Source organism: Pristiophorus japonicus, chromosome 4 (genome assembly GCF_044704955.1).
Source record: "Pristiophorus japonicus isolate sPriJap1 chromosome 4, sPriJap1.hap1, whole genome shotgun sequence".
In the NCBI taxonomy this organism is placed as follows: domain Eukaryota; kingdom Metazoa; phylum Chordata; class Chondrichthyes; family Pristiophoridae; genus Pristiophorus; species Pristiophorus japonicus.
Window position 1 is genome coordinate 119,018,020 of NC_091980.1, and position 26,210 is coordinate 119,044,229.

The following is a 26,210-nucleotide window of genomic DNA, read 5'->3' on the forward strand; positions in this document are numbered from 1 at the left end:
ATCACCTCCTCGTTTCCTGTTCCTGATAGTCAATAGTAAAGAGGGAGCAGTAGCTTTGTTAATGTGGCTTCTGTGAAAGGTACCATTGTGCCGTGCCATGGATGGGTATCTGCGATGCAGCAAAGTGTTATTTGAGACCTGGGTCATTTAATCAGTCCTCTTGAAGATGGTGCAATTCTTTCTACAAAGCATGGTTTTGAAGGGGATGGGGTGAGGGGGCATTCGAAGATTGTAGCACAGGGCATTCTTCAGAACCTCCTGGCAGCTATTTTCAGATGCTCGTCAGCCGAGACCTGGGAACTGGCCAAGATTGGCATATTGGGAATGGGGTGGGAGATGTGTAATTGCAAAAAAGTTAATTTTAAAAGTGGAGCATTGTATCTCTCTCATGCTCTGGTTAAAGGAAAACAGCACATGTTCTTAAATCAAAGCCAGAATTCCCGGAGAATTCGGGTCTCTCTTTTGTGTAATATATGACTGAAATTTCTGGAGTGGTGTGTTGTTCAGGATCTTATCCCTTGGCCTGAACTGGGAGGAGTAGGAATGGTCTTAATTAAAACTCTTATTGAAGAGAACAATATTATTTGCAGGGAGGGGGAAGCACTGATTCCTCTTCCTTTTCCTCCCTCCTTCCCAAAAAAAGAAATATTGAACATTTTGGAAATCAGCCAGCTTTAGCAATCTGTCTGGAAGTGCTACTTGTAATACTAATTGGGATATTAAACCCTGCCCCCTCTCCTCACATTGGGCCCAGTGAGTCACTGAACCATACAGATCAGGGAGGTGGTGGATCCTCACTCTGCTGCATTAACCGATTTCAGCCAGCATAGTGGGAGGGGTGCAATACTTTGCCTCAGCACCACTAGGCGAGGGAAGGGAAATTTGGAACGTGTTTTCCTGCTGGATGTTGGTGAGGATCTGGTCAGGCTGAGCCTTGACACAGCCATGCTGCATCACATAGGCTGCTGACATTCAATGTTGAGGCTCATGTGAATAATGGTCTCGTTACAAGGTACCAGAGCATGACTGGACAGGAGTTGATCCCATAAGGGGAGAACATACTTCTTGTATTGCCACAGTGTAAAAGAATTTTATGGCTATGCTTTTTCAAACGGCCTTGGCAATGACTCGCCCTGACTAGTAACCAACTGATCATCGGTGATCCATCCAAGTTGCAGAAATGGCCAAATTAGCCTTCAGTGGCAGCAGTTTTGAACAGTCACCACCAGACTTCTGCTTTTGGTGGCAAGTTGATGGTTGAATATTTTTGAGCTGTTCCATTCTTGACCTTGTACCATGACCTGCCAATGTTTCTCTTTCCTGTCAGTCCTCCCTCCCCCCTCCAGATTTTTTGGTTGCTTTTAATTTGTGGCCCTGGCTCAATACTGCACATAACAGCAGTGGGTGATGGTAATATGGGTAGTGGATGTGGTGCAAGTGAATAAAGTTTATTTAATATGGATTTTCAGAAACCTTATTAAACAGGCATTTATACTGTTCAACGGGCCTAGTTAGAACCCTTTATTTGACTCAACACATCCACTTTGAGCTTCATTGTATAAGGAATTACAGATACCTGGTTTAGCTGTAAACTTCCCTTTTCACCACACACTTCCCACCCCTGAAGTACATGGTGTAAACAGAACTAAAATGGCAGCAGCTGATTAAGACATAACAGCATTGCTCTTGGCACTTGAGTAAATTAGTACATTTTTCGGAAGAGAAAGACGGGTTAATATTTCTTGAGTGGAACCCTTAATCAGACCCAGTGTTTTCTGTTGTTTTTGATTTCCAGTATTAGCTGTTGCTGTTTTATCTCTAGGATGTATATTACACTCTAATTGGAGGGGGGGGGCTTTAACTATCCATCAATTTCATAACCTCAGAGTGCAAGAAACCGGGATCCTTATAATGAAGTTGAGATGAAGCTTTGATTGTGTTATGACAGAGAACCTTTACAGGTTAGTATGTCCCTAAACTTTATCACAGTCTCAAAACTTGAGGCTGGCACAAGGCTCTGCCGAACCACTTGTGCTGGATATTCGAGTAGAAATGCTGCTATAACAAACTTTAACTATATCTGTGAAATGCTGCTGTACTGATATTTTTTTAAGCATGGATTTTCATTTTTTTTTTCCCCCTTGGTAACTGCAAATGGAGCTAATTTCCCTGGGAATTGTATTTCTTTTCCTTGTTGTTTCAACGCTCTGCTAATAACTGCGAGAGTAGCTTGTGAGCGCACAAGTCGAGTGTTGAGACTTGTTCACACAGCCTTTGCTCTCTGACAATCAATCTTGGTGACTGAAACAGAAAGCTTGGACTGGAGTGCAGGAAAGATATGATGTGTACATAGATTTTTTTCCAATGTGCCAGGTTCCTAGATTAGCAGTAATTACTGTCGCACTATTTACTGTTGGACCTTGCTTTGTGCTAAGCAGGACTGTGCATGTTGGAGATTGTTGGCATTGTTTTTTTTAGATTGCCTGTTTTATGGCGCTCTGCCTCTTTATGCTGTACTTGGAGTCATGGTCTAAAGTGTGTACTGTAATAAATGGGGTTAAGAGATATATTCAGCCGATCTCCCCCTTACCTCTGCAAACCCCAAATAAACATTTGTTTCCGATCTAGCTTAAACTTGACCCTTAAATGGCACCAATCAGTGTCTTTGTAATCTGGGCTGTGGATTTAGGAAACCTATCGCTGTGTACAATTTGGATATTAGATTTTTTTAACTTTGTTTTCTTTTTTTTTCTTAGCCCCTTTCCCATTCTCTTCCGCCCCCCAACTGACAGTTCCCATGAAGGAGGGGGCAAAATGCATTCGGCAAGATATGATCCATTCAGGAAAAAACAAATTTTTCTACCTTTTGTGACCTTCAGAAGCAATTGATTAAAACTGCATTGTGTGTGTTTAACTGATCTGTTGATCAGGTCTGGCGTGTCTCGGTGATGTGCTGCAGTTATTGACCTGACTCTGACTTGCTGTTAGCCAAGTGAACCTTGCCAGGTAATTGTCTTGCCATACATTCCAGAGTGAAGCATTTTCTGGCCATTTGTCTGCTTGCCTGTTCTGCTTTGTTGATAGAAAATGTAGAGCTGCTTAATGGGCATTTATCTTGCATGTGCAAAGTGCTATATTATGACCACTGCATTTCTATACTTTACTGTATCTCCCTGTGCAGACATTTTCCCCACAGTGCCATGGATGTGCTCTATACTGTACTCTCCCAAGGTGTCATCAACCTCACTGGCTCACTATTCAGCGCTGAATACCTGGTTTGAGAGTATCTCACTTCTGGAGGATTGCTGCACTGCCTGCTTCTTCCTACCCTATCAGGTGGCCACCTATTTACTATTCTCCTGTGATATGTGTGCACTCTAGGTACGTGCAGCAGAGCTTGGTCTCCAGATCGTCTTGGTTAATCCTTGCCACTGGACCAAGACCTAGCTCTGTCAAGCCCGTGTGATGGCTGGTGTGCAGAGGTCACCACATGTTTTTAAAAAAAAAAAAAAAAAATCCACGCACAGTCATCTTCCACCCTTCAATATATAGTTCGCGACCTGGAATATCAGGTTCTCATTGAAACACCTGTGGACAGCATCAAACAAGAAATTAGGGATGCATGCAATAAAGGTCCAGCAGTTATCATGGGTGACTTTAATCTATATATTAATTGGGCTAACCAAACTGGTAGCAATGCGATGGAGGAGGATTTCCTGGAGTGTATTAGGGGTGGTTTTCTGGACCAACATGTCGAGGAACCAACTAGGGAGCTGGCCATCCTAGACCGGATGATATGTAATGAGAAAGGACTAATTAGTAATCTTGTTGTGCGAGACCCCTTGGGGAAGAGTGACCATAACATGGTAGAATTCTTTATTGTGGAGAGTGACACAGTTAATTCAGAAACTAGGATCCTGAACTTAAGGAAAGGTAACTTTGATGGTTTGAGGCATGAATTGGCTAGAATAGACTGGCAAATTATACTTAGAGTTGAGGGTGGATAGGCAATGGCAAGCATTTAAAGATCACATGGATGAACTTTAGGTATTGTACATCCCTGTCTGGAGTAAAAATAAAACGAGGAGGGTGGCTCAACCGTGGCTAACGAGGGAAATTAAGGATAGTGTTAAATCCAAGGAAGAAGCATATAAATTGGCCAGAAAAAGCAACAAACCTGAGGACTGGGAGAAATTTAGAATTCAGAGGAGGACAAGGGTTTAATTTAAGGGGGGGAAATAGAGTAAGAGAAGAAGCTTGCCGGGAATATAAAAACTGACTGCAAAAGCTTCTATAGATATGTGAAGAGAAAAAGATTAGTGAAGACAAACGTAGGTCCCTTGCAGTTGCATTCAGGTGAAATTATAATGGGGAACAAAGCAATGGCAGACCAATTGAACAAATACTTTGGTTCTGTCTTCACAAAAGAAGACACAAATAACCTTCTGGAAGTACTAGCGGACCAAGGGTCTAGTGAGAAGGAGGAACTGAAGGATATCCTTATTAGGCGGGAAATTGTGTGCGGGAAATTGATGGGATTGAAGGCTGATAAATCCCCGGGGCCTTATAGTCTGCATCCCAGAGTACTTAAGGAAGTGGCCCTAGAAATAGTGGATGCATTGGTGATCATTTTCCAACAGTCTATCGACTCTGGAGCAGTTCCTATGGACTGGAAGGTAGCTAATGTAATATCATTTTTTAAAAAGGGAGGGAGAGAGAAAGCGGGTAATTATAGACTGGTTAGCCTGACATCAGTAGTGGGGAAAATGTTGGAATCAATTATTAAGGATGAAATAGCAGCGCATTTAGAAAGCAGTGACCGAATCGGTCCAAGTCAGCATGGATTTATGAAGGGGAAATCATGCTTGACATATCTTCTAGAATTTTTTGAAGATGTAACTAGTAGAGTGGACAGGGAGAACCAGTGGATGTGGTGTATTTGGACTTTCAAAAGGCTTTTGACAAGGTCCCACACAAAATCAAAGCACATGGTATTGGGGGGTAATGTACTGACGTGGATAGGGAACTCGTTGGCAGACAGGAAGCAGAGAATTGGGATAAACGGGTCCTTTTCAGAATGGCAGGCAGTGACTAGTGGGGTGCCGCAGGGCTCAGTGCTGGGACCCCAACTCTTTACAATATACATTAATGATTTGGATGAAGGAATTGAGTGTAATATCTCCAAGTTTGCAGATGACACTAAACTGGGTGGTGTGAGCTGTGAGGGGGACGCTAGGAGGCTGCAGGATGACTTGGACAAGTTAGGTAAATGGGCAAATGCATGGCAGATGCAGTATAATGTGGATAAATGTGAGGTTATCCACTTTGGGGGCAAAAACGCAAAGACAAAATATTATTATCTGAATGATGGCAGATTAGGAAAAGGGGAGGTGCAACGAGACCTGGGTGTCATGGTTCATCAGTCATTGAAAGTTGGCATACAGGTACAGCAGGAGGTGAAGAAGGCAAATGGCATGTTGGCCTTCATAGCAAGGGGATTTGAGTATAGGAGCAGGGGAGGTCTTACTGCAGTTGTACAGGGCTTTAGCGAGACCTCGCCTGGAATATTGTGTTCAGTTTTGGTCGTCTAATCTGAGGAAGGATGTTCTTGCTATTGAGGGAGTGCAGCGAAGGTTCACCAGACTCATTCCTGGGATGGCAGGACTGACATATGAGGAGAGACTGGATCAACTGGGCCTTTATACATTAGAGTTTAGAAGGATGAGAGGGAATCTCATAGAAACATATAAGATTCTGACGGGAGGGGACAGGTTAGATGCGGGTAGAATGTTCCCGATGTTGGGGAAGTCCAGAACCAGGGGTCACAGTCTTAGGATAAGGGGTAGGCCATTTAGGACTGAGATGAGGAGAAACTTCCTCACTCAGAGTTGTTAACTTATGGAATTCCCTGCCGCAGAGAGTTGTTGATGCCAGTTAATTGGATATATCCAAGAGGGAGTTAAATATGGCCCTTATGGCTAAGGGGATCAAGGGGTATGGAGAGAAAGCAGGAAAGGGGTACTGAGGGATTGATCAGCCATGATCTTATTGAATGGTGGTGCAGGCTTGAAGGGTCGAATGGCCTACTCCTGCACCTATTTTCTATGTTTCTATGTACTCATCCCTTTTTGATGTGGAAGCAAGTCATCCTTGATACGAGGGATCGCCTAAGAAGACAATTTATAAGCAAGTTGAGCACTTAGTTAAGTCTGTCAGTGCACTTCTATTTCTGGTGCAAAAGATACCCTTATCTGCTCTCCTCCTTGTTCCTGTCTGTTACCACTAGTTGTTTGCACATTAGCTTTTCTAATGAGCTGGTGCTGGACTGCCACTTGGGTTAAAATTCAGCTCGAGTGGTGAGACCATTGTCTCCTCTCTTGTGGATGTAAGGGTCCTAAGTGCAACGAGGAAGTGTGTGTGTGTGTGTGTGTGTGTGTGTGTGTGTGTGTGTGTGTGTATGTATGGGAGGGCAGTCTCTTCCCAATTTCCTCATGGAGATAATCTTGGGGCAAGTTTGTACTGTGAAGCCACTCAACTGGAAGCAGTTATGCAATCGTGAAATGCTCCTTGTGTTCTGAAACCATCTCGTGCATTGTGGTGACACTGAAATAAATATATGTTGCAACATTGTGCATGTGCAGTTGCTCAAACTTTGCATTTGCAATTATATTTCTTTTGCCTGCAGATTTTCCCTGACATGGTGTGGGGAGGGAGGGAGGAGCGAGAAAGGAGTTTGGGTATATAAAAACCATGTTGCTGGAAGATTTGAGTGGTCACCCCACCCAAAGCCAGAATGGCCAGCCTTTGCAGTTACATCAGTTGTTTTTGTGCTGCTTTGTCCAAGGGGTCCCATCGAACCCATTCCATACCCTGGTCTTGGTGCCTTCAGTGATGCCTGTGCTGTCTCATTCACATTCCACCTCTGCTTTGAGGCCCATGTGAGGTGATTCTTCATGCCTCTGAAGGACTGTTGGTCTGAGTAGACTAATGTCGGCTGGGTGTGGGAAGTGCACTCGTTTGCACAGCACCCATTACTTTTCGAAGATTATGGTCTTCTGTTGAGGCAGGCACAGTACAGAAAACCTTACCTTTTTTAATCTAGCCCTTACTCTAGCTGACTGGAATACTCGCAGTTAGTAGATGTGGAATCTGGGTCATGACGTATCCTATTGGTACTGATGACATGTGTAATATTTGATACAAGGGCTGTCTTGGCCTTTTGCTCTATGCTACATCCAGAGCCCTGAATCTTGGAACTCTTGGCTAGGCAGTTTTCTCTACATGTTTTGTACGAGCCCAGAATGTGTCGTGTCACAGTTGCCTCATATATTTTGTTGTGCTGTGGATCCCTATTGCATTTTTCATCAGCAATTGTATGACTTTAGCACAGGTTTGTTTAGGCCCTTGAACTGTGTTTTGAAGTCTTTGTTGGAACACTTTTTAAAAAAAAAAAATTTAAAACAAAAATTATTTTTGCCTTGTATCTGGAATCGTGGATTTTTCTTCAGAAACTCTAATTCGCCCTCAGCCACAGTAAAATGGCTGCCATGGCACTGAAAGTAATAATCTGACATGTCAACACATCAGTTCTGGTGCATCTGTCCCAACATCGCTCTATTTTAATATCCGTACTGTAACCGTAAGTCGTACTTGTATTCTGGTCAACCATTTGGATGAAGTTTCGTATCAGGTTGCAAGTGAATGAACCAAAGGCTGGTTGATGAGATGGCTGAAATATATTATCTTGGTTTTAGCTTTCTATTCTCTTCCACAACGCCCTCCACCCCCCCCCCCCCCTCCCCCCAATTTTAAAAAAAAGTAAGCCTTGCTTTCAAAGCATTAAAAGGAACTTATTTTGCACCCTTTTTTGTTTTTGTAGTCTCTCGCTACAGCTTTGACTAATTTTTATTTACTTCGGGTATCAGCCGTGAGGGAGGGGGAGATGATGGGTTTCCAAGGCTGACATTGAGAGCAGAGTTGAAATGACAGCCAAAGGACCCTAGGTGAATAATTCTGATATTTAATCAATTTTGGCCCTGTTGTACCATCATGAGTCAGTCATCCTGACTGTACTTTTCCTCGCCTCTCCCTGGCTGTCTACATGGCACATTTACATTTTAGACAAAGCACTAGACCTATTGTACAGATTTTTCTTTATAGTGTTGAAAGTTCCTCTTTTAAATATGGGAATAGCGATCTGTAGACTTTTATTGACCGTGGGAATTAACCCATCATCCTAAATTCATCAATGGTAGTTCTGGTCAAGTCTGGTATAGGGTTGCTGGAGCCATGGGGGCACCATTCATTGTGTTGTGCCTCTAGTTGGGCTCTACAATAACTTGTGCATATACACGAGATTTAATGCAGAAGACATCATAAGGTGAATAATAATGTGCCAAGCCACAGGAAAGAGATTCAGAGGCTAAGTTGGAAAGATGTGTCTTGAGGTTTTTGAAGAATGACACCGAAGTAAAGGCTGTTGCAGAGAGTGAGTTGCGATGACTGAAAGTTCTGCCGCCAATGATGAAATGGGTTGCACATGAAGCCAGGTTTGGAGGAACAGAGAGTGTGGGAGGGGTTGTATGGCTGAAGGGGGTTGCTGAGATGGGGAGGTGGGGTTGGGAGCAGTTAGACCTGGCCAAATTTACCCTCCAGTTAAAGTAATTTTCTGTACCATACCACTCTTGTGTGTAGTTCTGTACTTGTCTGGCTTACTGCCATGACTGCTGAAGAGACAGGAATAGCTGTTAAGAGGAATTTTGCACCAGAGATGGCCTTCTCCAGGCTAGAGAGAATTATTCAGTTGGTGGGGAGGAATAAAGAATAGCTTATCACCAGTCTGCAATCATTAATTGGGAATGGAGGCTTTTGTCTTTCAACTAAGGGATGTCTGTACTGGGGAAAGAAACATTTTTATACCTTGAATTCCATTATTGCAGTCTAGAATTTCTCGGTCAAGTATAGTATTGAATTGGGTACAGAGTACAGCTGTATTCTTTCTTTCCCAACATCGTGCTGTAATCCAAAGTTCAGAACAGCCACCCCCCCCTCCACCCCCACACCCATACCCATACCAGAGTGATTTCCATTTCCCATACCAGTCATCTATTGAGCTTCTGAGTAGGATTGCTAGTTTGAGGTACAGACAGTTGCAAACTCATTTCACCCACGACTCTTTGACAAACTGTATCCCTTCAATCGGGACTGGATTCCGATCTGGAGTGATGACGACAGTGTGCCAACTCTCTTCAGCGCCCAGTCCTGCTGTAATTGTAATCGAGTCTCGACTGGATTCATGAGGAGTATTGACTTTTGGCTGGGTTGTGCCACATGGGAGATGAGTTGGATGGGAATAAAACACAAAATGACTGAAGTTGTATTACAGTTGGACTGTTTCTTTGTGGGGGTTGGGTGGAAAATTTACTTGCCAACACCACACATGAGCTCACTTTCACTACAAATTTCTATAGCACTTTGTAAAAATGGAAATAAAGCCCAAACTTTTTTTTTAAAAAGTTTGAGAAACCATCGCTGAATTTAAGTGCAATGATGGTCAGATTGAGGGTCTTTTTTGATTGGCTACACAAGTAACCAGGTCAATGTAAATATTAAGACAACCAGGCTCCAATTTTTATATTGAGTTTTGAGTGTCCATAACACTGTTCAGTTGTTTAGTCTTAACAATGGGTTTCCTTCTTTTTGTAATACAATGTGTTTTTACCCCATAACTTCTGGAGAGATTTTTGAGATAACAAGAATATTACCTGAGCAACTGACAGTCTAAAGAAACATGGCCCGTCAGACATGTTCAGTCAGACATCTCCACAGAGAGAACCTGAGCAGTGGACTGAAGAGGATAGGCCAGGTTAGTAGCTAAACATTACAGCCATGTTGCACATTATCTGAGCAACACCACAACAAATCGAATGGTGTGAATATAAAACTACCGTATATACTCGCGTATCCTACGATCTCGCGTATCATGCGACCCCTAAATTTTCGTCCCCAAAACATGATTTTATCATATATCTCATGTATCATGCGAGTCACTTTTTTGAGATCGAATACAGACCTTAACATGAAACATCGAGTGGATTCTGCTGTGAAAGCTGTTTGCGAATCGAACACCGATATAGCAATCATTCCAGCTGGCTTGACTAGCGTCGTTCAGCCACAGCCTGTACTGTGTTTGCGGGTAAAAGAAGCATGGGCTGAGATAGATGGAGCCTCTAATAATGCAGCAAACTTCAGAGGGAGTTGTGGGTGGCGATCTCTAGACCACAGCAAAGATACAGTACAAGCGACAATAGAGGCTGCAATCCAGCCCAGGAGATACCTGCCGAGATTCAGCGTGGATATGGTCTGCTTAACAGCCTAACAGCCTAATCTTGGCCAGCACTTCACACCCGCAAATTTTGTATCTCGCGTATCATGCGACCCCCCAAATTTAAGTTACAATTTAGGTCTTCAAAAGTCGCATGATACGCGAGTATATACGGGTATTAGAAAAAAGTGCTGCACTGTGAAAGAGTTGCATTTTTTATTTCTAAAACAATTTCTACTACCTCTTCCGGGAGTTCCTTTATGTTTCTCAGCAGTCTGAGAAAGTTTACTTTGCACATTTGGCTGCAATCCATTCAGAAACGGTCATTAGTGAGGTTTGCATTCCCAAACTAAGGTCATTCAGTTAAATGGAAACTTAAAGGGTGCAAGAAGTACAAGCTTTTAATATCTTTTTTAAAAAAAAAAAATATCTAAATGGTCATGGAACACAACTTTATGCGGCATGATTGGGCATTCGGTACATTTGGGTAAATTCTGAATGTACTAACTTGTGCTGGGGCTCAGTTCCACAGGTGCCAGCAGCGCTCTGTTACCATGTCCAGGTGCCTACTCTTCATGTGAACATCACACACTATTTGACTGCAGAAAGCATTATAGAAGTAAGCTATCCCACTGCATTTTCCAACAGGAGTCTCTGGATGGCAATTAGGATGGGGAGATCTTCCTTTTTTGAGGTTTGTCATTTTTACCTGTGGTTGGGGTAGGGAGACGATTGGAAAGCCGCCCTTCCTCTTTTGTTCGTCTTCACTGCTTGCCTCTTCTCCCCCCCCCCCCCCCCCCCCCCCCAAATCTCCATTCCCAAAAGAGCCACACTGATTATGCTATATACATAAATGGAGCTGTCCTGCAGAAAAGGGGAAATCTTTTTGATCATTCCCAGCTCTACGTATGAGGCATGCCCATCAGGAGTACAACATTCACTTACAACCTTCAGAACCATATTAATTTAGATTGATAGTAATGACCCCATATACTGCAAAACTGATAACTTGTTCTCTTTATCATACGTGTTCTAGTTATCCTGGCTGAACTTTAGTACTGCAAATAATGAGGTGTCAATCCTTTTGAGTCTGTTGTGTTGTAGATGCTTTCCATATTGCATTTGTCCTGAAGAATTATCTCTGACTGATGCGTGCGTTCTACTTTTGTGCAAACCTGCATTGAGCATAAAATCTCACTTATCAACAGCAAATTGCTTTTTGATAAATTGCATCACACTTATCAGTCCTATAGTGGGAACATTGTTGCAAGTCAATGGAGCGTGCACTGACTGTCGGCTTCTACATTGGTTGTTGCAAGTACCCAGATAGGATTATTGAATATCGTGCAAAGCTATAGTGTTTGAATTACACTTGTAAAGTTAGTTTTAGTTTCTGTAGTTTGTCCTTTGAAACCTTTCGATGTCACAACACGGAAACAGGCCATTCGGTCCAACCAGTCCGTGGAGGTTACTGTTCTTCGTATTCCCTCTTGGTTATCTGTTTACTAGTTGCTCTCCTATGGCATTGCACATGAGTGTTAATACCAAATGTAGTGTTCAGGTGAAATGGAGATTCGAAGGCAAAAAATAATTGGGTCAGAATGAGCAGACATAATTCAACATGAAACTTATAGTTATATAATAAAACGTGCAAGAATTTGGGAAGTGGAGAAGAGTTGGTTAGAATGTAGGAAGTTCTCTGGATCAGACTGAGATGCGAAACGCTGCCGTTGCTGGTGGGAGGGAGTAATTACAGTGTGACTGGTTTATGTAGGCAGTTTCAATTATAAATGCGATTGTAAGAATTTATAATGATGGGGTGTGCGAAAAATATGTGATGCCAGGAAAAGATTTTGTAGAGTGGAACTGTACACTGATGTATTTTTTTTAATCCATGTTCTCTCCCAATTAATACTCTGGTATATCTGTCATTAAAATGCATCACAGGCATGAAATGTTAAAACAGTAACAGAAATTATACCATAAATCAATCCAGATTCACGCTGTCCTAAATACCATTTATTTAAGCTTAAATATGGAGATATAGTGAAGAGGTTAAATGGACATCTGCTCAAACAGTTGCCACACGTAGCATTTGAAAAAGGTGATGGTTGAAAAGATTAATTAGTTTTAATTGTCAATTGTTCTTTAATCCAGTGGGGAAAGGGTGGAGTCAAGGGGAGGAGGATGTGCTGAGAACTGGGAAACTCTTCCCTTCATAAAGAAACATTATTGCAAGGCCATTTATCCCAGGCCACGTTTGTGCCGCTCTCAGCAACTCGTGTTTTATTAGCAGAGACTTCTGGCTCGCCAAGTTGCCCCTCTTAAGCCAGCATGTGTAATGTGTGGCCACCTGACTATGGCGATGAGTACATTGGAGCTTCATGTGACAGGTTTGTGTCACTGATTTTCCACTTGGTGAGTTAATGGTGCCAACTGTTGGAGGTACACTGAGCAGTGAGGAAAGGAACATACAAATAATGACAGACAGATCAAAATCCTCTGGTACTTCCAACCTGTCCCACACAATTGCGATACCTTGTATATCACAATATATACTCTCCACCGATGTTCCCTTAAGTTGCACACCCAGCAGCGCTCCAGGGCTCTCCCACAGCTGGTGAGCCAGCGTTTAAATTGAAGAAAACGTGTATGCGTGGAATTCTGAATAGTCAGCGCCGTGCAAACATTTTTTTACAGGGAACATTGCTCTCCACCTCCACCCAGAAACGTGATCTCCTGGGAGAGGCAAAAAAACAGAAAATCTCATGGGGGCAAGAATCTGGGAAATTCCTCTCTGATTAGACGAACAAAACTAGTCCAGGAGATCACTCTGGCCATGAATTCCCTGTAGTACCTATCTTCTATAAGAGGTGATCGCGGCCCCACCCAGAAACAGGTTCAGCTCTTGCTTGAAGCAATTCATTGAATCAGCATCCACTGCACAAGATCCACTATTCTCTGGGAAAAGAACCACCTCCTGATATCTGAGGAGGGAGGGGATAATCTCATTTGCAGTTGTCATTAGGCTGCTTTTATCCAACCTCTGCTGACTAGTTTGAGTTGCATTGGTAGAAGCATGGAGCAGATCTCCAGCTTGCCTCCTCGGGGTGAAGGAGTTTTTAATTTGGGCCTTGAGGCGGAAGCGGTGTTTATAATTGGGTTTTGTAGCATCAGTGGCTCTAACCATTGTCAATTCCAAACTCATTTTGCCCTCTTTGCTAATGTAGCTACCACACCACCCAAAGTTCCACTACATGAGCATCAAATGTGGGGCTGTGAGTCACTGTAACCTTTATATTTAATGGTTTAACTGTTCAACCTCAACACAGGAGGAAGATTTAAAAACTGGTTGACCAGGGCCCCCTATACCAGAATCTGAATGACTGGTGTGGATGAGATGAATTATTTCTTTCCCTCTGCTTCATGTTTCTGTATTCTGCTGGTTAACTATAAAGACCTGCAATGGGGAGTTTTCCTACTGAGTTTTATCCACAATAGCAAATAATGGCTGTTCCAGAGATGGTTGCTTTTGATACCTTTTCAGTGTTGCTGGATAATCACTAGAATAATTCTGTCTACTTTAAGTGGTAACTGACTAATCTACTTTTTAAAATGTTCAAAGTCAAAATGACTGACATCCTAGTCCAATCGCAGGGGCTTCCCCAAGCATTAAAATAGCATTACCGTGCTCCTGTTGTACCGTCAACGTACAGCTTTATTTTTCCCATCTCAATTTTGAGATCAGTCACTTGTGCTCTAGCTTTTGCAGGGCATGATCTTTTGTTAGTGGGAGGGAAAGAAGCCAGATGGAGACCTGTTCTATCGCCACCTCTTAATCATCAACTGTAACATCTATAACAAAAGATCACCATAGTATTGTACTAGATGATCCATTTTGGCACGAGTTACAAGTGCACTGTTGTAGCCTGGCTATCTTTTGACAGAGTTGCACACATCTGCAGTTCTGCATTGGTTGTGTCTGTGGCTTCCTTTTTCTTTGAGTGGAAAGAGCTCTCACAGCAGTAGTCTTTGGGTTTCACCACTTGGATTCTAAATCTCTTGCTACAATTGTAGTGATTGTGTAATGTACTATTTTGTGTAATAGTGGGTTTCAAACTTCCTTTTGTGTAGGAGAACCCATGCTAATTGACACACTCCCAGGGAACCGGTATCTTAATTTCAAAAAGGCAATCTACCCAAACGAAAATAGTGTTGCAGAAAATGTGTTCAATTGTTGTACAGTGTACAGCAACAGAACTAACATTCAACTGAGAAAAATCAGAAAATTGACCAGACTGACTCTGATCTGGCAGATTCAAGAATTCCACTCGGGTGAAGAAACTCGAGTCCATTACAGGTTGAACCTCCCTTATCCGGGCACCGGGTGGCGCATGCGCAGAACTCCCAACCAAAACAAATTGAAGTCCTTTCTCCTGCAATCGCTGGCCTGACCCTGCACTCCCAGCCCCAAGCCAGCCAGCACCGATATCCCCTTGCTCAGTACCTGTACCATCCAATTTAACATGACCTCCCCTCGTCCGGCAAAATCCCTTATCCGGCACAGACCAGGTCCCGAGGGTGCTGGATAAGAGAGGTTCAACCTGTATAGGTTTTGGGATCATCTCATGACTCTCTGCTCAAGCAAGGGTCCTATCATTTTGCTTCTAAATCTATAGCGAGGTTCTGTTGTGAAGTTATATTGATTTTTTAAAAAATCATTCAAAGCAGGGAAATCTTTCAATTTAATAACTTTTGATGTCCCGAACTGCTAGTATTTCCTTCCAGGTGACTAGCTTGAATTAATGATGTGGCTCAAAATTAAATTATTTTGAAGCATTCAATAAAATCCTCTGAAAGTGACCTGCCATAGCAGCTGGGTAGACTGACCTATGGTAAGATGGTGGCACCATGTTTAGTCGTAATGTTATCCATCTGCCCTCGAGCCAATAATTACAGGATCTCCATGGTTATGACCTGCTGTAATGACCAAGATTGATCTTTGTTTAACCAATTCTGCCAGTTCCAGTTGACCAATCTTCTGTCAACATAACAACTGGGCTGTGTTTTCTGTTGTCAAGGAAGTTTTGTTGTTACTGGCGACTACATTGTGGACGGATGACTGACTGGTTGAAGGCTCCTCCCATACTGCTCTGTTGCCTTGGATCGTCAAGACTTAAAGCAATTTACTTTTGGTCATTGTTCATTTACATCTATATGTCTTGTTTTATGAAGTCCTGACCAACGTGGCCAAAAAACCAAGAGTTTGACTGTAAACATTTCTTTTAAATTTTGGTGAATTTTTCTCTGCTATTTATATCTGCTATTTCAGGCACCTCGTGTCAACTTTATGTATTTTCAGATTAGCTGTAGCACAATCTGCTGTAGAATAAAGCTCTCTCCTACATTACCTTTAGTAATGTTCATCAGACAAACCTTAGCACAGTATCCCTTACTGCACCACTGACATTTCTATATCCTACATAAGCCATATTTGTGGTAGATTAAGGGCCAGTTTTGGGTCCACATACACTGGGGACTATGTAGGAGCAGCCAACAGAGAGAAAAAGGACCCCTTTATTCCATAGACTGGGTTTCCAAGAAATAAACCATTCTTGGCTGCTGGTTCTTTGCAAGAGGAAATCCAAATAATCACTTTTCAATTATCTCCCCCCCACAACCCATAGCGTGCTTTTTTTTTCTCTCTCTCTGGTTCAGGTGTTTATGGACTCTTCCTTTTCAAAGTTGCCGTACGCTCTGCCTCAACTACTCCCAGTGGCAAAGCATTCCTTGCTCCAAAAACTCTGCGCAAAAAAGTTTGTCCTAACCATTTGAAGTTGCTGATCCCTTGTCATTAACTCTCCAACTAGAGGAGATAATCCTCCATTTTTATCTTGTCAAAACCCTTCTTAATTTTAAAATACTCGTGTATATTTTTTTGAATTCTCCTTTTTTGTTGTGCAAGTCTCTGGCCCATGCGCTTCCACCAGCAGAAATGTTGAATGACCTACTTCCTTTGTAAATATCACTTTTCATCCAGCTCCTGGCGGCTGCATTTGGAGTCCAGTAACGATGCTGTTTTGCACAGGTTTGTGTGTGAGCTTATGGGCACACACATGCATGACAAGTTATGACCCATTAAGTGTGGGATGCTGGGATAATGTTCTGAGGAATACTTGTCATTTCAGTACTAAGATTCAGAACCTGTTTACCAATGAGGTTGAGAAGATAGCTCATGGAAGTAATCGGGTATCAAGAAAACACAACTGCTAAATAATCACAATATTATAGCTGCACTTGATTTCTGCACTAACTGTGCTGTGCACAAAATCCTGCTATTGGCCCTGTCGCTGCATGGGATCAGCGACGAATGTCATGATCGGCAGTAATGAACTTCTCCATGAGTGAGGTTGACTTGAGTGGTGGTTACTAGTGCATGATTGCCTCAAGTTAATATATTTTAATCTCACGCCATGCCCTGACTCATTTATTACACTCAAAGCATAGGCCGCAAGCATATCTTGTAAAGATTTTTGTTTGTGTTACACAAAGCTGGTTTTGTGACTGCCATTACAAAAAACGTCATTTTATTTACTAGATATTTTCCCCACAAGGGTTACAATAGATACTATTTTTATGTTCAAGCACTTGGGGGATGGGGGGAGGACCGTGGCCAGTAATGCAGAATATCACCACGGTTGGAAAAAGATAGAAGAGGCAAGTCATCAGTTCATTATTGGTGCAAGAGAGTGAACATTGACGGGACCTGACGCATGTTAAATATGGACCAACGCAAGCAATGCTGTCATGTACCCATTAAAGGTCTGTCTACAAGGCAAATGTCATAGCCAACCGTTTCCTGGAATATGCTTAAGCTTTGTACATCTTGGCACTAAAATGACCAGCAATCCTGCGAATAGTATCACCCCAACATCCCACACTTAAGAGGTATCATGTCTGTGCCTGCATGCAAACTCACACACAATGGAGTAGTTACTGGACTCCTGTTGCATGCCTCCTGGGGCTGGCTGAAAAGTACCATTAGCTGAGGTTTGGGAATTAATCACCCAACAAATGCAGAAAAATCTTCTACCTTTCAACATTTAAAAAAAAAAATTGAATAGCCGTGAAAGTGTAATGAACTCTCTGGTAATATGATGCAATGCCATTATAACCTTACAGGGTGTGACTTCAGAACACTAAGATATCAGTTATTGGGCTTGTGGCTCAGTATGTGGAAAAAAAATGTAGCATCTCAAATTTAAATTAAATTTTGATCTTTCCCAACTTAGCAGTTCAAAAATATGATACACGGTAGCTATCTTTTGGATTGAGCAACACTGGTACTAATTGTTTTATCACATGATTCCCATTATCCGGTCCATTGAATATCATGGTCCAGGAACTATTTATTACACAAATATATACTCCGTATTGATGGCAGACTGCTTTCTCTTCAGATCGTGAGTGGCAGTAACCTCGCAACACTTGGACAATGATCTTTTAAATATTCATAGTGTGCAGTAGAGAACTCCATTACTAGGGACAAATGGGTCTGATATTTGGGCTTACATCATTATTCACTGTGCAGTATACTGCAGAATGCGTAAAGGGCTTAAAGTAGCAGTACTCGGCTACATTACCGAGTGAAATCTGGTCCTCTCTCTGCTTTGGATGGGCATGTGGTCGCGGGAGTAAAAGCAATTTTAGTCCAGCTGTGTAATGCTTTACATCCAGATATAGGTTGAACCCCTCAAATCCGGCACCCTTTGGTCCGGCAACCTCTCTGGTCCGGCATCATTCCCGGCGAGGGGTTGTGACCCGCGCCGTGGGCATCTTTTGCTGTCCCCTCCCAACAACACCCGCCCTGACCTGCCGCTCATCTTTTTGATATTGGACTTGGAGGCCGGATGGAAATCCTTCTTGTACATAAAATTGGCAAATGATTTCCCATGTCCACGGGAACTGCTTCACAGCTGTCACGCCTGAAAATGGGGTCGGGATCAGGAGGGGCTGCAGGTTCTCATAGGGATGGAATGAGGCACTACAGAGCGGGCAGGACACTGCCGGGTTAGAGAGGAGGTGAGGACTCGACTGGGTGTCGGATGAAGAGATCTTGGTGTTTATTTTAAACCGGATACCTCTAATCCAGCGCCCTTGGGACCTGGCCTGTGCCGGATAAGAGAATTTACTGGACCACAGGAGGTCCGGTGTGCATGTACTGTGCTTGACCTTTCTCTTGGGGAAGAATGTAGTTAAAGGGGAGAGAGTGGGCCCGGTCTGAATCCAGACTTTATAACCACGTTTTGAAATTCCTGATTGACTTCTGGGACTCGAGTTTGAAACCCGTCCACACTTGATCTGATCTGGATGAAAGTGTGCGTGTGCTTTTGCGGGGATGGGAAAGGAATAAAAAAAAAATTAAACACACACATCCCTATTCTGCCTTCTCCAACCAGTGCAGAAGGTTTACTCACCAGTTCAACTGCTGTGGTTGATTTAATGTCGCATTTCCGGCAGGTTGGATGATGAAGTGGCTTCAACACTGTCCTCTCAGTTCTGGGACTTGGGCTCCAATCCAGATCTATCTGACTGGCATGAAAATCTGTTGGTTGTAAAGTTCTAATGTGGAATGAGTTTGAGCAGTCTTAATTAAGTTGATGGACATGGGCCCTGAGTGCACAACCTGACACTTTTATTGGCAATCTGTCTCAGGCCACTGGAAAGTTGGTATGGAAAATGGAACAATATCACGCTTAATGCAACAAGGGAAGGCGCTTTTGGACTGGGGAAGACTGTTGGGCAGAGTGCCAGGCACTTTGGTCTGCATTTAACCATGTTGTACCTGCTGTGGAAAGCTAAATGCTGACATTGGATACCACAAATGGGGGAAATGTTCCATTCTCCAGCACCAATATCCTTTTGAGTGTAAAACATATATTTAAAAGTAGGCTTTAAAAAAAAACATGATGGTATTGGTAAACTGGGAGCACTTGGCTAAATTGTGACTGAGATTGAACACTGATCACTCTCTTGCTCCCTGCCTGCATGAGCTTTGGTTTCAGAGCAAGGTCGAGAAGTTGACTCCCAAATAGCAATTTGCAATCAAACCATCTGCTCCTTGTCAAAAACATTCTAGCATTTGTGTAAGAATAGAGAGAATGGTGTTATTCAAGTATATGTAACTTGATTCTAACAAATTCAGAACACGATTCAAGTAAGCAAATAAAATGTAAATACCACCCATTTGAATGAAACTGGCTGGAAATTTAACTTGCAGTTATTCAACTGTCACTTTTAAAGATTTGAAAGAGCTGTCCCTCCAATAATCATATTAGTTGGTTCCCTGAATTTTATTTTGTGTAAAATATGTATCCAATATTTGTGGAAGAACAATTGTGGCTTTCAGGCCAACCTGTGTTGCAGCCCCCGACTGTACTGAGGTTGGCACTTGAACCGGAGCCTCTTTGTCAAGAACACAAAAGGCTGCTGTTGCTGCACATCAACACTCGACGACACTCAATGTAGCTTCACACATTGCTTTCCATGCCCAGTGAAATTCTAAATACAAAAGCAAAATACTGCAGATGCTGGAATCTGAAATAAAAACAATGCTGGAATCCAAGCGGGTCAGGCAGCATCTGCGGAGAGAAAAGTTAACGTTTCGGGTCGATAGCCCTTCGTCAGAACCTGAGTGGAACGCTGTTCCTTGGATGCAGAAACACAAATTCAGTGTAATGAGGGAGGGAAAATCCAGGGGAACTCAATTAGCTGGGTACACTGTACACTGTTCTTGGAATGTGAGTGACCCTGGCACTTATTGCCCATCCCCGTAAAACTGAACGATATGCTGCATCACGTCCGAGAGCATTAAGAGTCAGCCACATAATGTGGATTAGTCATGTGCAGGCCAGGTTGGATTCCCTTCCCTGCAGGACATTAGTGAACCAGTTGAATTTTTACAGTAATTTTGCACCTTTTATGATATTTTTTTCTCTCGCCACACACACACTTTCAAATTTCACACTTGCCATTGTGGGATTTCCAATTCGGTGCTATAACCTCTGCACTATTTTACTCACCGTACTCCATTGGTGTGCTTTGTTGAGGTTAGGCAGCCTTAAATCAGCTTACGGGTTGCTTTAAAGTGCAGAACTCCATTTAAAGTAATGGAGCTGTTCTACAACCCTTTCCTGATATCAGTGCTGGCTTGGTGATAGCACTCTCACCTGAATCAGAAGGTCATGGGTTCCAGTCCTACTAGAAGGTTCACTAGGTTGATTCCGGAGATGATGGGGTTGACTTATGAAGATAGGTTGAGTAGGTTGGGCCTATACTCATTGGAGTTCAGAAGAATGAGAGGTGATCTTATTGAAACATATAAGATAATGAGGGGTCTTGACAAGGTGGATGCAGAGAGGATATTTCCACTCGGGGCGGGGGGGGGGGGCGCGGTGGGGAATCTAAAACTAGGGTACATAGTCTTAGAATAAGGGGCTGCCCATTTAAAACTGAGATGAGGAGGAATTTCCTCTGAGGGTTGTAAATCTATGGAATTGTCTGCCCAAGAGAGCTGTGGAGACTGGATCATTGAATACATTTAAGACGGAGATACAGATTTTTGGGCGATAAGGAAGTAAAGGGTTATGGGGAGCAGACACTGAAGTGGAGCTGAGTCCATGATCTTATTGTATGGCGGAGCAGGCTCGAAGGGCCAAATAGCCTCTTCCTGCTCCTATTTCTTATATAATCTAGTGTAGTGTGGGTGGTGTGTCTTTTGGATGAGGTATTAAACCGTTTGTTTTCTCTCAGGATATAAAAAATCACGACACTATTTGAAGAAGAGCAGCATAGTTTTCTTGGTGCCTTGGCCAATATTTATCTCTCAACCAACACCACGAAAGCAGATTATCTTGGTCACTTATTTCATTGCTGTTTATGTCACCAAATCATCTGACTTGGTGTCTAATAATTCTGTACAATTTCTTCAAGTTTTTCTATCTCTTGGCACCAGAATGTATATCATCAGACCTCATGTAGATTGGCTGCCACATTTCCCTACGTTACAGCAGTGATTAGTTTTTTGGAAACTTGGTGTTGTGCAAGGCACTGTATAAATGCAAGTTATTTATCCTGTAACTGACACTATTGGAGTGTCTCAGAACCCAGTGGTAGTTCTCTGAAGGCACAACATTAACAATTCTGTAACACGTATGCAATATATTTGAGCTATCAAAGTAATTTTCCACCCTCCCTGCCGATTTTTAAAATTTTATTTTTGAGGGGAAGGTGCTCCCCTAAATTCTCTTCCCCTTAACTACCACTTGTTGAACCAGGGTTGCTGGAGTATACATCAAGATTATGGGGAGAACCATCTGACTTGGTGTCTGATCATTCTGTACATCTTTCTGGCACCAGAAGACTTTGAGACCTCTGAACTCATTATATTTGTCTGTGGCTGCTCCCTGTATGTTTTAATTATATTTTAGAAATTGATGTGAATATTTACCCTGCCCCCTCCTTTACACAGGGAAGTTAAAAGAATGGATTAAGAAAGTACCACAGTGTCTTGCATCACAAGTCGAAGATGACTACCTCCCAATGAACCCAGCACCATTGGAACGAGGAGCATGGCAGAGTGAAGGGACGGGCGTTGCAGAGGGAAGAGCTCGGTCGCTTTTTCACAGCACGCGGGAAAGGCAGGAAGGTTACCATGGTAACTGTCATCACGGAGCAGCTACAGAAACAGAGTTTGGATGACCTGGCTTGTAAGGCCTTTAATATTAACCTGGTAAGAGAATCATGCAGAACAGCTCCAGCCTTGTATTTTGCAATGCACGCGGTACAATGTGGTGTGCCTTATGTGCAAGAGTTTTTTTCACTACCGCTACTTTATCCCGCAGTCAGACCCACCCTACTTTGAGAATCTTGCACGCCACCATAGGTAAATGCTGAGTATAAACTGGTCAATTTCACGTTAGAATAGCAACTACCCAGGCCACTGAGCGCAACCAAATGGTGTTGCTGATGTCCGAAACACTGCTTGCTTGTCCAACTTAAAATAGAAAGCATGTATCTTTGAATTTATTTTTTGAAGTGATCAGAATTGTATTTGTGGACTGGCTTGTAGTTATAAGAACAGAAAAAATAGGAGCAGGATTAGGCCATTCGGCCCATCGAGCCTGCTCCGCCATTCAATAAGATCAGGGCTGTCCATATCCCTCTGCAGATTTTTTTGTGTCTTCCTCACAATTTGCTTTTCCACCCATCTTTTATATCCTCAACAAACTTGGCTACATTACACTCGGTCCCTTCATCCAAGTCATTAACATAGATTGTAAATAGTTGAGGACTTAGCACTGATCCCTGCGGCACCCACTAGTCACTGCCAACCGGAAAATGACACATTTATTCCAACTCTCTGTTTTCTGTTACTTAGCCAATTCTCAATGCACGCTAATATATTGCCCCCTACCCCGTGAACTTTTATCGTCCAGTAACCTTTTATGTAGCACCTTATCGAATGCCTTCTGGAAATCCAAATACACCACATCCACCGGTTCCTCCTGATCCACCCTGCTTGTTACACCCTCAAAGAACTCCAGCAAATTTGTCAAACATGATTTCCCTTTCATAAAACCATGCTGGTTCTGCTTGCTTGAATTATGCTTTTCCAAATGTCTCGCGACTGCTTCCTTAATAATGGACTCTAGCATTTTTCCCAACGACAGATGTTAGGCTAACTGGTCTGTAGTTTCCTGCTTTTTGTCTGCCTCCTTTTTTTTTTAAAATAGGGGCGTTATATTGCAGTTTTCCAATCCACTGGGACCACCCCAGAATCCAGGGAATTTTGGTAGACTCCATCATCATCATCATAGGCAGTCCCTCAAAATTGAGGAAGACTTGCTTCCACTCTCAGTGAGTTCTTAGGTGACTGAACAATCCAATACGGGAATTACAGTCTCTGTCACAGGTGGGACAGACAGTCGTTGAAGGAATGGGTGGGTGGGGAGTCTGGTTTGTCCACACGCTCCTTCCGCTGCCTGCGCTTGCTTTCTGCATGCTCTTGACGACGAGACTCGAGGTGCTCTTCCTCCACTTAGGGCAGTCTTTGGCTAGGGACTCCCAGGTGTCGGTGGGGATGTTGCATTTTATCAAGGAGGCTTTGACGGTGTTCTTGAAACATTTCCTCTGCCCACCTAGGGCTCGCTGGTCGTGTAGGAGTTCCGAATAGAGCACTTGCTTTAAGAGTCTTGCGTCAGGCATGTGAACAATGCAGCCCGCCCAACAGAGCTGGTCAAGTGTGGTCAGTGCTTCGATGCTGGGGATGTTGGCCTGATCGAGGACATTAATGTTGGTGTGTCTGTCCTCCCAGGGGATTTGCAGAATCTTGCGGTAGATTACAACCAATGCATCCACTATCTCTGCAGCCACCTTTTTTAAGATCCTAGAATGTAAGCCATTAGGTCCAGGGGACTTGTCCGCCCTTAGTCCCATTATTTTACCGAGTACTACTTCATTTGTGATATTTATTGATTGTATTAAGTTCTCTGGTGGAGTGGGGAAGTGACAGATCACTCTTCAAAACAACACATCTGGGAGGCCCTGCACCATTCTGCAGTCAAGCGAATGACTAAGTAATTTGTTCACGTTTGGTAACTCCCATTGTCCATTGTGAGGTACATGCATGGACTGTATTTCTCGGAGGGTCTCTGAAGCTGGTATGTCAGGTTGGAGAGGTGAGGGATGGATTTATCTGCCTTTTCACAATTTTTTACTTCGTAATCTCCTCTTGCTCCTTGCCATTTTATCCTGTTGTCTTGTCCTCCAGTATTCACACACTCTATACATTGAGTGTGGTTTTCCACATACATGCATTCTTGTGTGTGCTATTGTCATGGATAGTGAGTCATCTTCCTTCTGATAATCTTTACTTCAAAAGTAGTGAATTTGGAAGGGTTGAAGCATTTTAATATAAAGCTGTTATTTTGACAACTTGCTCTCTGTACAGTAAAACTGGCATGCAGTCGACCGTATACGGCAGTAGTTTTGAAATTTCCTCTGGGATACTTTTTTTGCATGGCCCACTGCAAATACTGATGTCCGAAAATACTGAAATGCTCCTGGGGACCCGGCCTAACTTTCGTAAGGTGGTGTCAACTATCCAAAAGAAAAGAGAACCATTGTTGCAGAATGCATGTTCAAATTTGTATACAGAAACACACATTGTGCGAGGAAGTCAATAATTAAAGAAATACAGCAATTTGATTGGCCCCCTTTAAAACTAGCCTCGTTAAATCTTTCCTTCCTTCTCTCCATTAATGAGCTTTTCAATGATGGCATCTGTTTAGCTACTCACTGAGGCTGAAATTCTTGTCTGCACTGCTTGACCTGTTGGTGAATCACTTTCACTGAGGGAAAGACTTGGCATGGACTGCAAAGCCTAGTCTGTCGTGGTGATTTCTTATACATGTGGTAAATGTGTGTTAGTTTAAATACCAAAGTTCTACATGGGGTTTTTGCTGTTTGTTTTTTTTCGATGAAACTTGAGCTTGTGAAGGCGAAATGCTCGAAGTGAAACATTTTTACACATCTTGTATTCAGCACTTTGTCGATCTAATATGGGTTAGTTGAGGGTGATGCTTCCTTTGAACTGTCCCAGTGTGATTTTGTTTTTTAAAATTCACTGTTCCACAATATTCAATTGTGGCCAGTTAAATAGGGCCCAAGTTTGCCCCCAGGGTTAGAACGGCACATCTCCGTGTGGTATGCCAAATTTTTAGAACAGCAACGGCGCCTATTATTTTACCTTGGTATTCTCCCTTCCGTCTGGTCGATCCAGGCCCTTGGCACAGCGAAGCAGAACGCATGGAGGGTGGAGCCTTCAGCGCCGGGACCTCGTGCAGTAGCTCCAGGCCCCCGAGGCTGTGTGGGAGAGGCCTGAAGCACGCCACCCCTAGCCCTGGCCGAATGAGCTGTCAGGGTGAAGATCGGACTCGTGCTACCTTTCCCCCTCCCCCCGCCCCTCCTCTCCACCGCTCTCACCCCTTCCACGTCATTTTCTCCCCCCCCTTCTTTCTCCCCCCCCTTCTTTCTCCCCCCCTTCTTTCTCCCCCCCCTTCTTTCTCCCCCCCCTTCTTCCTCCCCCCCTTCTTCCTCCCTTCCTTCTTCCTCCCTTCTCCCCCCCTTCTTTCTCTTCCCCCCCCCTTCTTTCTCTTCCCCCCCCTTCTTTCTCTTCCCCCCCCTTCTTTCTCTTCCCCCCCCCTTCTTTCTCTTCCCCCCCCTTCTTTCTCTTCCCCCCCCTTCTTTCTCTTCCCCCCCCTTCTTTCTCTTCCCCCCCCTTCTTTCTCTTCCCCCCCCCTTCTTTCTCTTCCCCCCCCTTCTTTCTCTTCCCCCCCCCCTTCTTTCTCTTCCCCCCCTTCTTTCTCTTCCCCCCCTTCTTTCTCTTCCCCCCCTTCTTTCTCTTCCCCCCCTTCTTTCTCTTCCCCCCCCTTCTTTCTCTTCCCCCCCTTCTTTCTCTTCCCCCCCTTCTTTCTCTTCCCCCCTTCTTTCTCTTCCCCCCCCCTTCTTTCTCTTCCCCCCCCTTCTTTCTCTTCCCCCCCCTTCTTTCTCTTCCCCCCCCTTCTTTCTCTTCCCCCCCCCTTCTTTCTCTTCCCCCCCCTTCTTTCTCTTCCCCCCCTTCTTTCTCTTCCCCCCCCTTCTTTCTCTTCCCCCCCCTTCTTTCTCTTTCCCCCCCCTTCTTTCTCTTCCCCCCCCTTCTTTCTCTTCCCCCCCCCCCTTCTTTCTCTTCCCCCCCTTCTTTCTCTTCCCCCCTTCTTTCTCTTCCCCCCCTTCTTTCTCTTCCCCCCCTTCTTTCTCTTCCCCCCCTTCTTTCTCTTCCCCCCCT

At 43.5% G+C, this 26,210-nt stretch overlaps 1 protein-coding gene across 10 annotated transcripts in view; it reads left to right on the forward strand.

The window, feature by feature from the left end:
* fam53c (family with sequence similarity 53 member C) overlaps positions 1-26,210 on the forward strand; it is a 111,257-nt gene that overhangs the window by 8,069 nt on the left and 76,978 nt on the right. For 6 of the 10 annotated variants that reach the window (XM_070878537.1, XM_070878535.1, XM_070878545.1 and 3 more), the window contains exon 2: positions 21,855-22,115. In XM_070878537.1, coding sequence (XP_070734638.1) covers positions 22,038-22,115 — 78 coding nt within the window. In that variant the 5' untranslated portion in view covers positions 21,855-22,037. Of the gene's footprint in view, positions 1-2,756; positions 3,007-3,242; positions 3,337-21,854; positions 22,116-26,210 lie in introns of those variants that run through there. The other 4 variants (XM_070878536.1, XM_070878539.1, XM_070878543.1 and 1 more) reach the window with 4 other exon arrangements.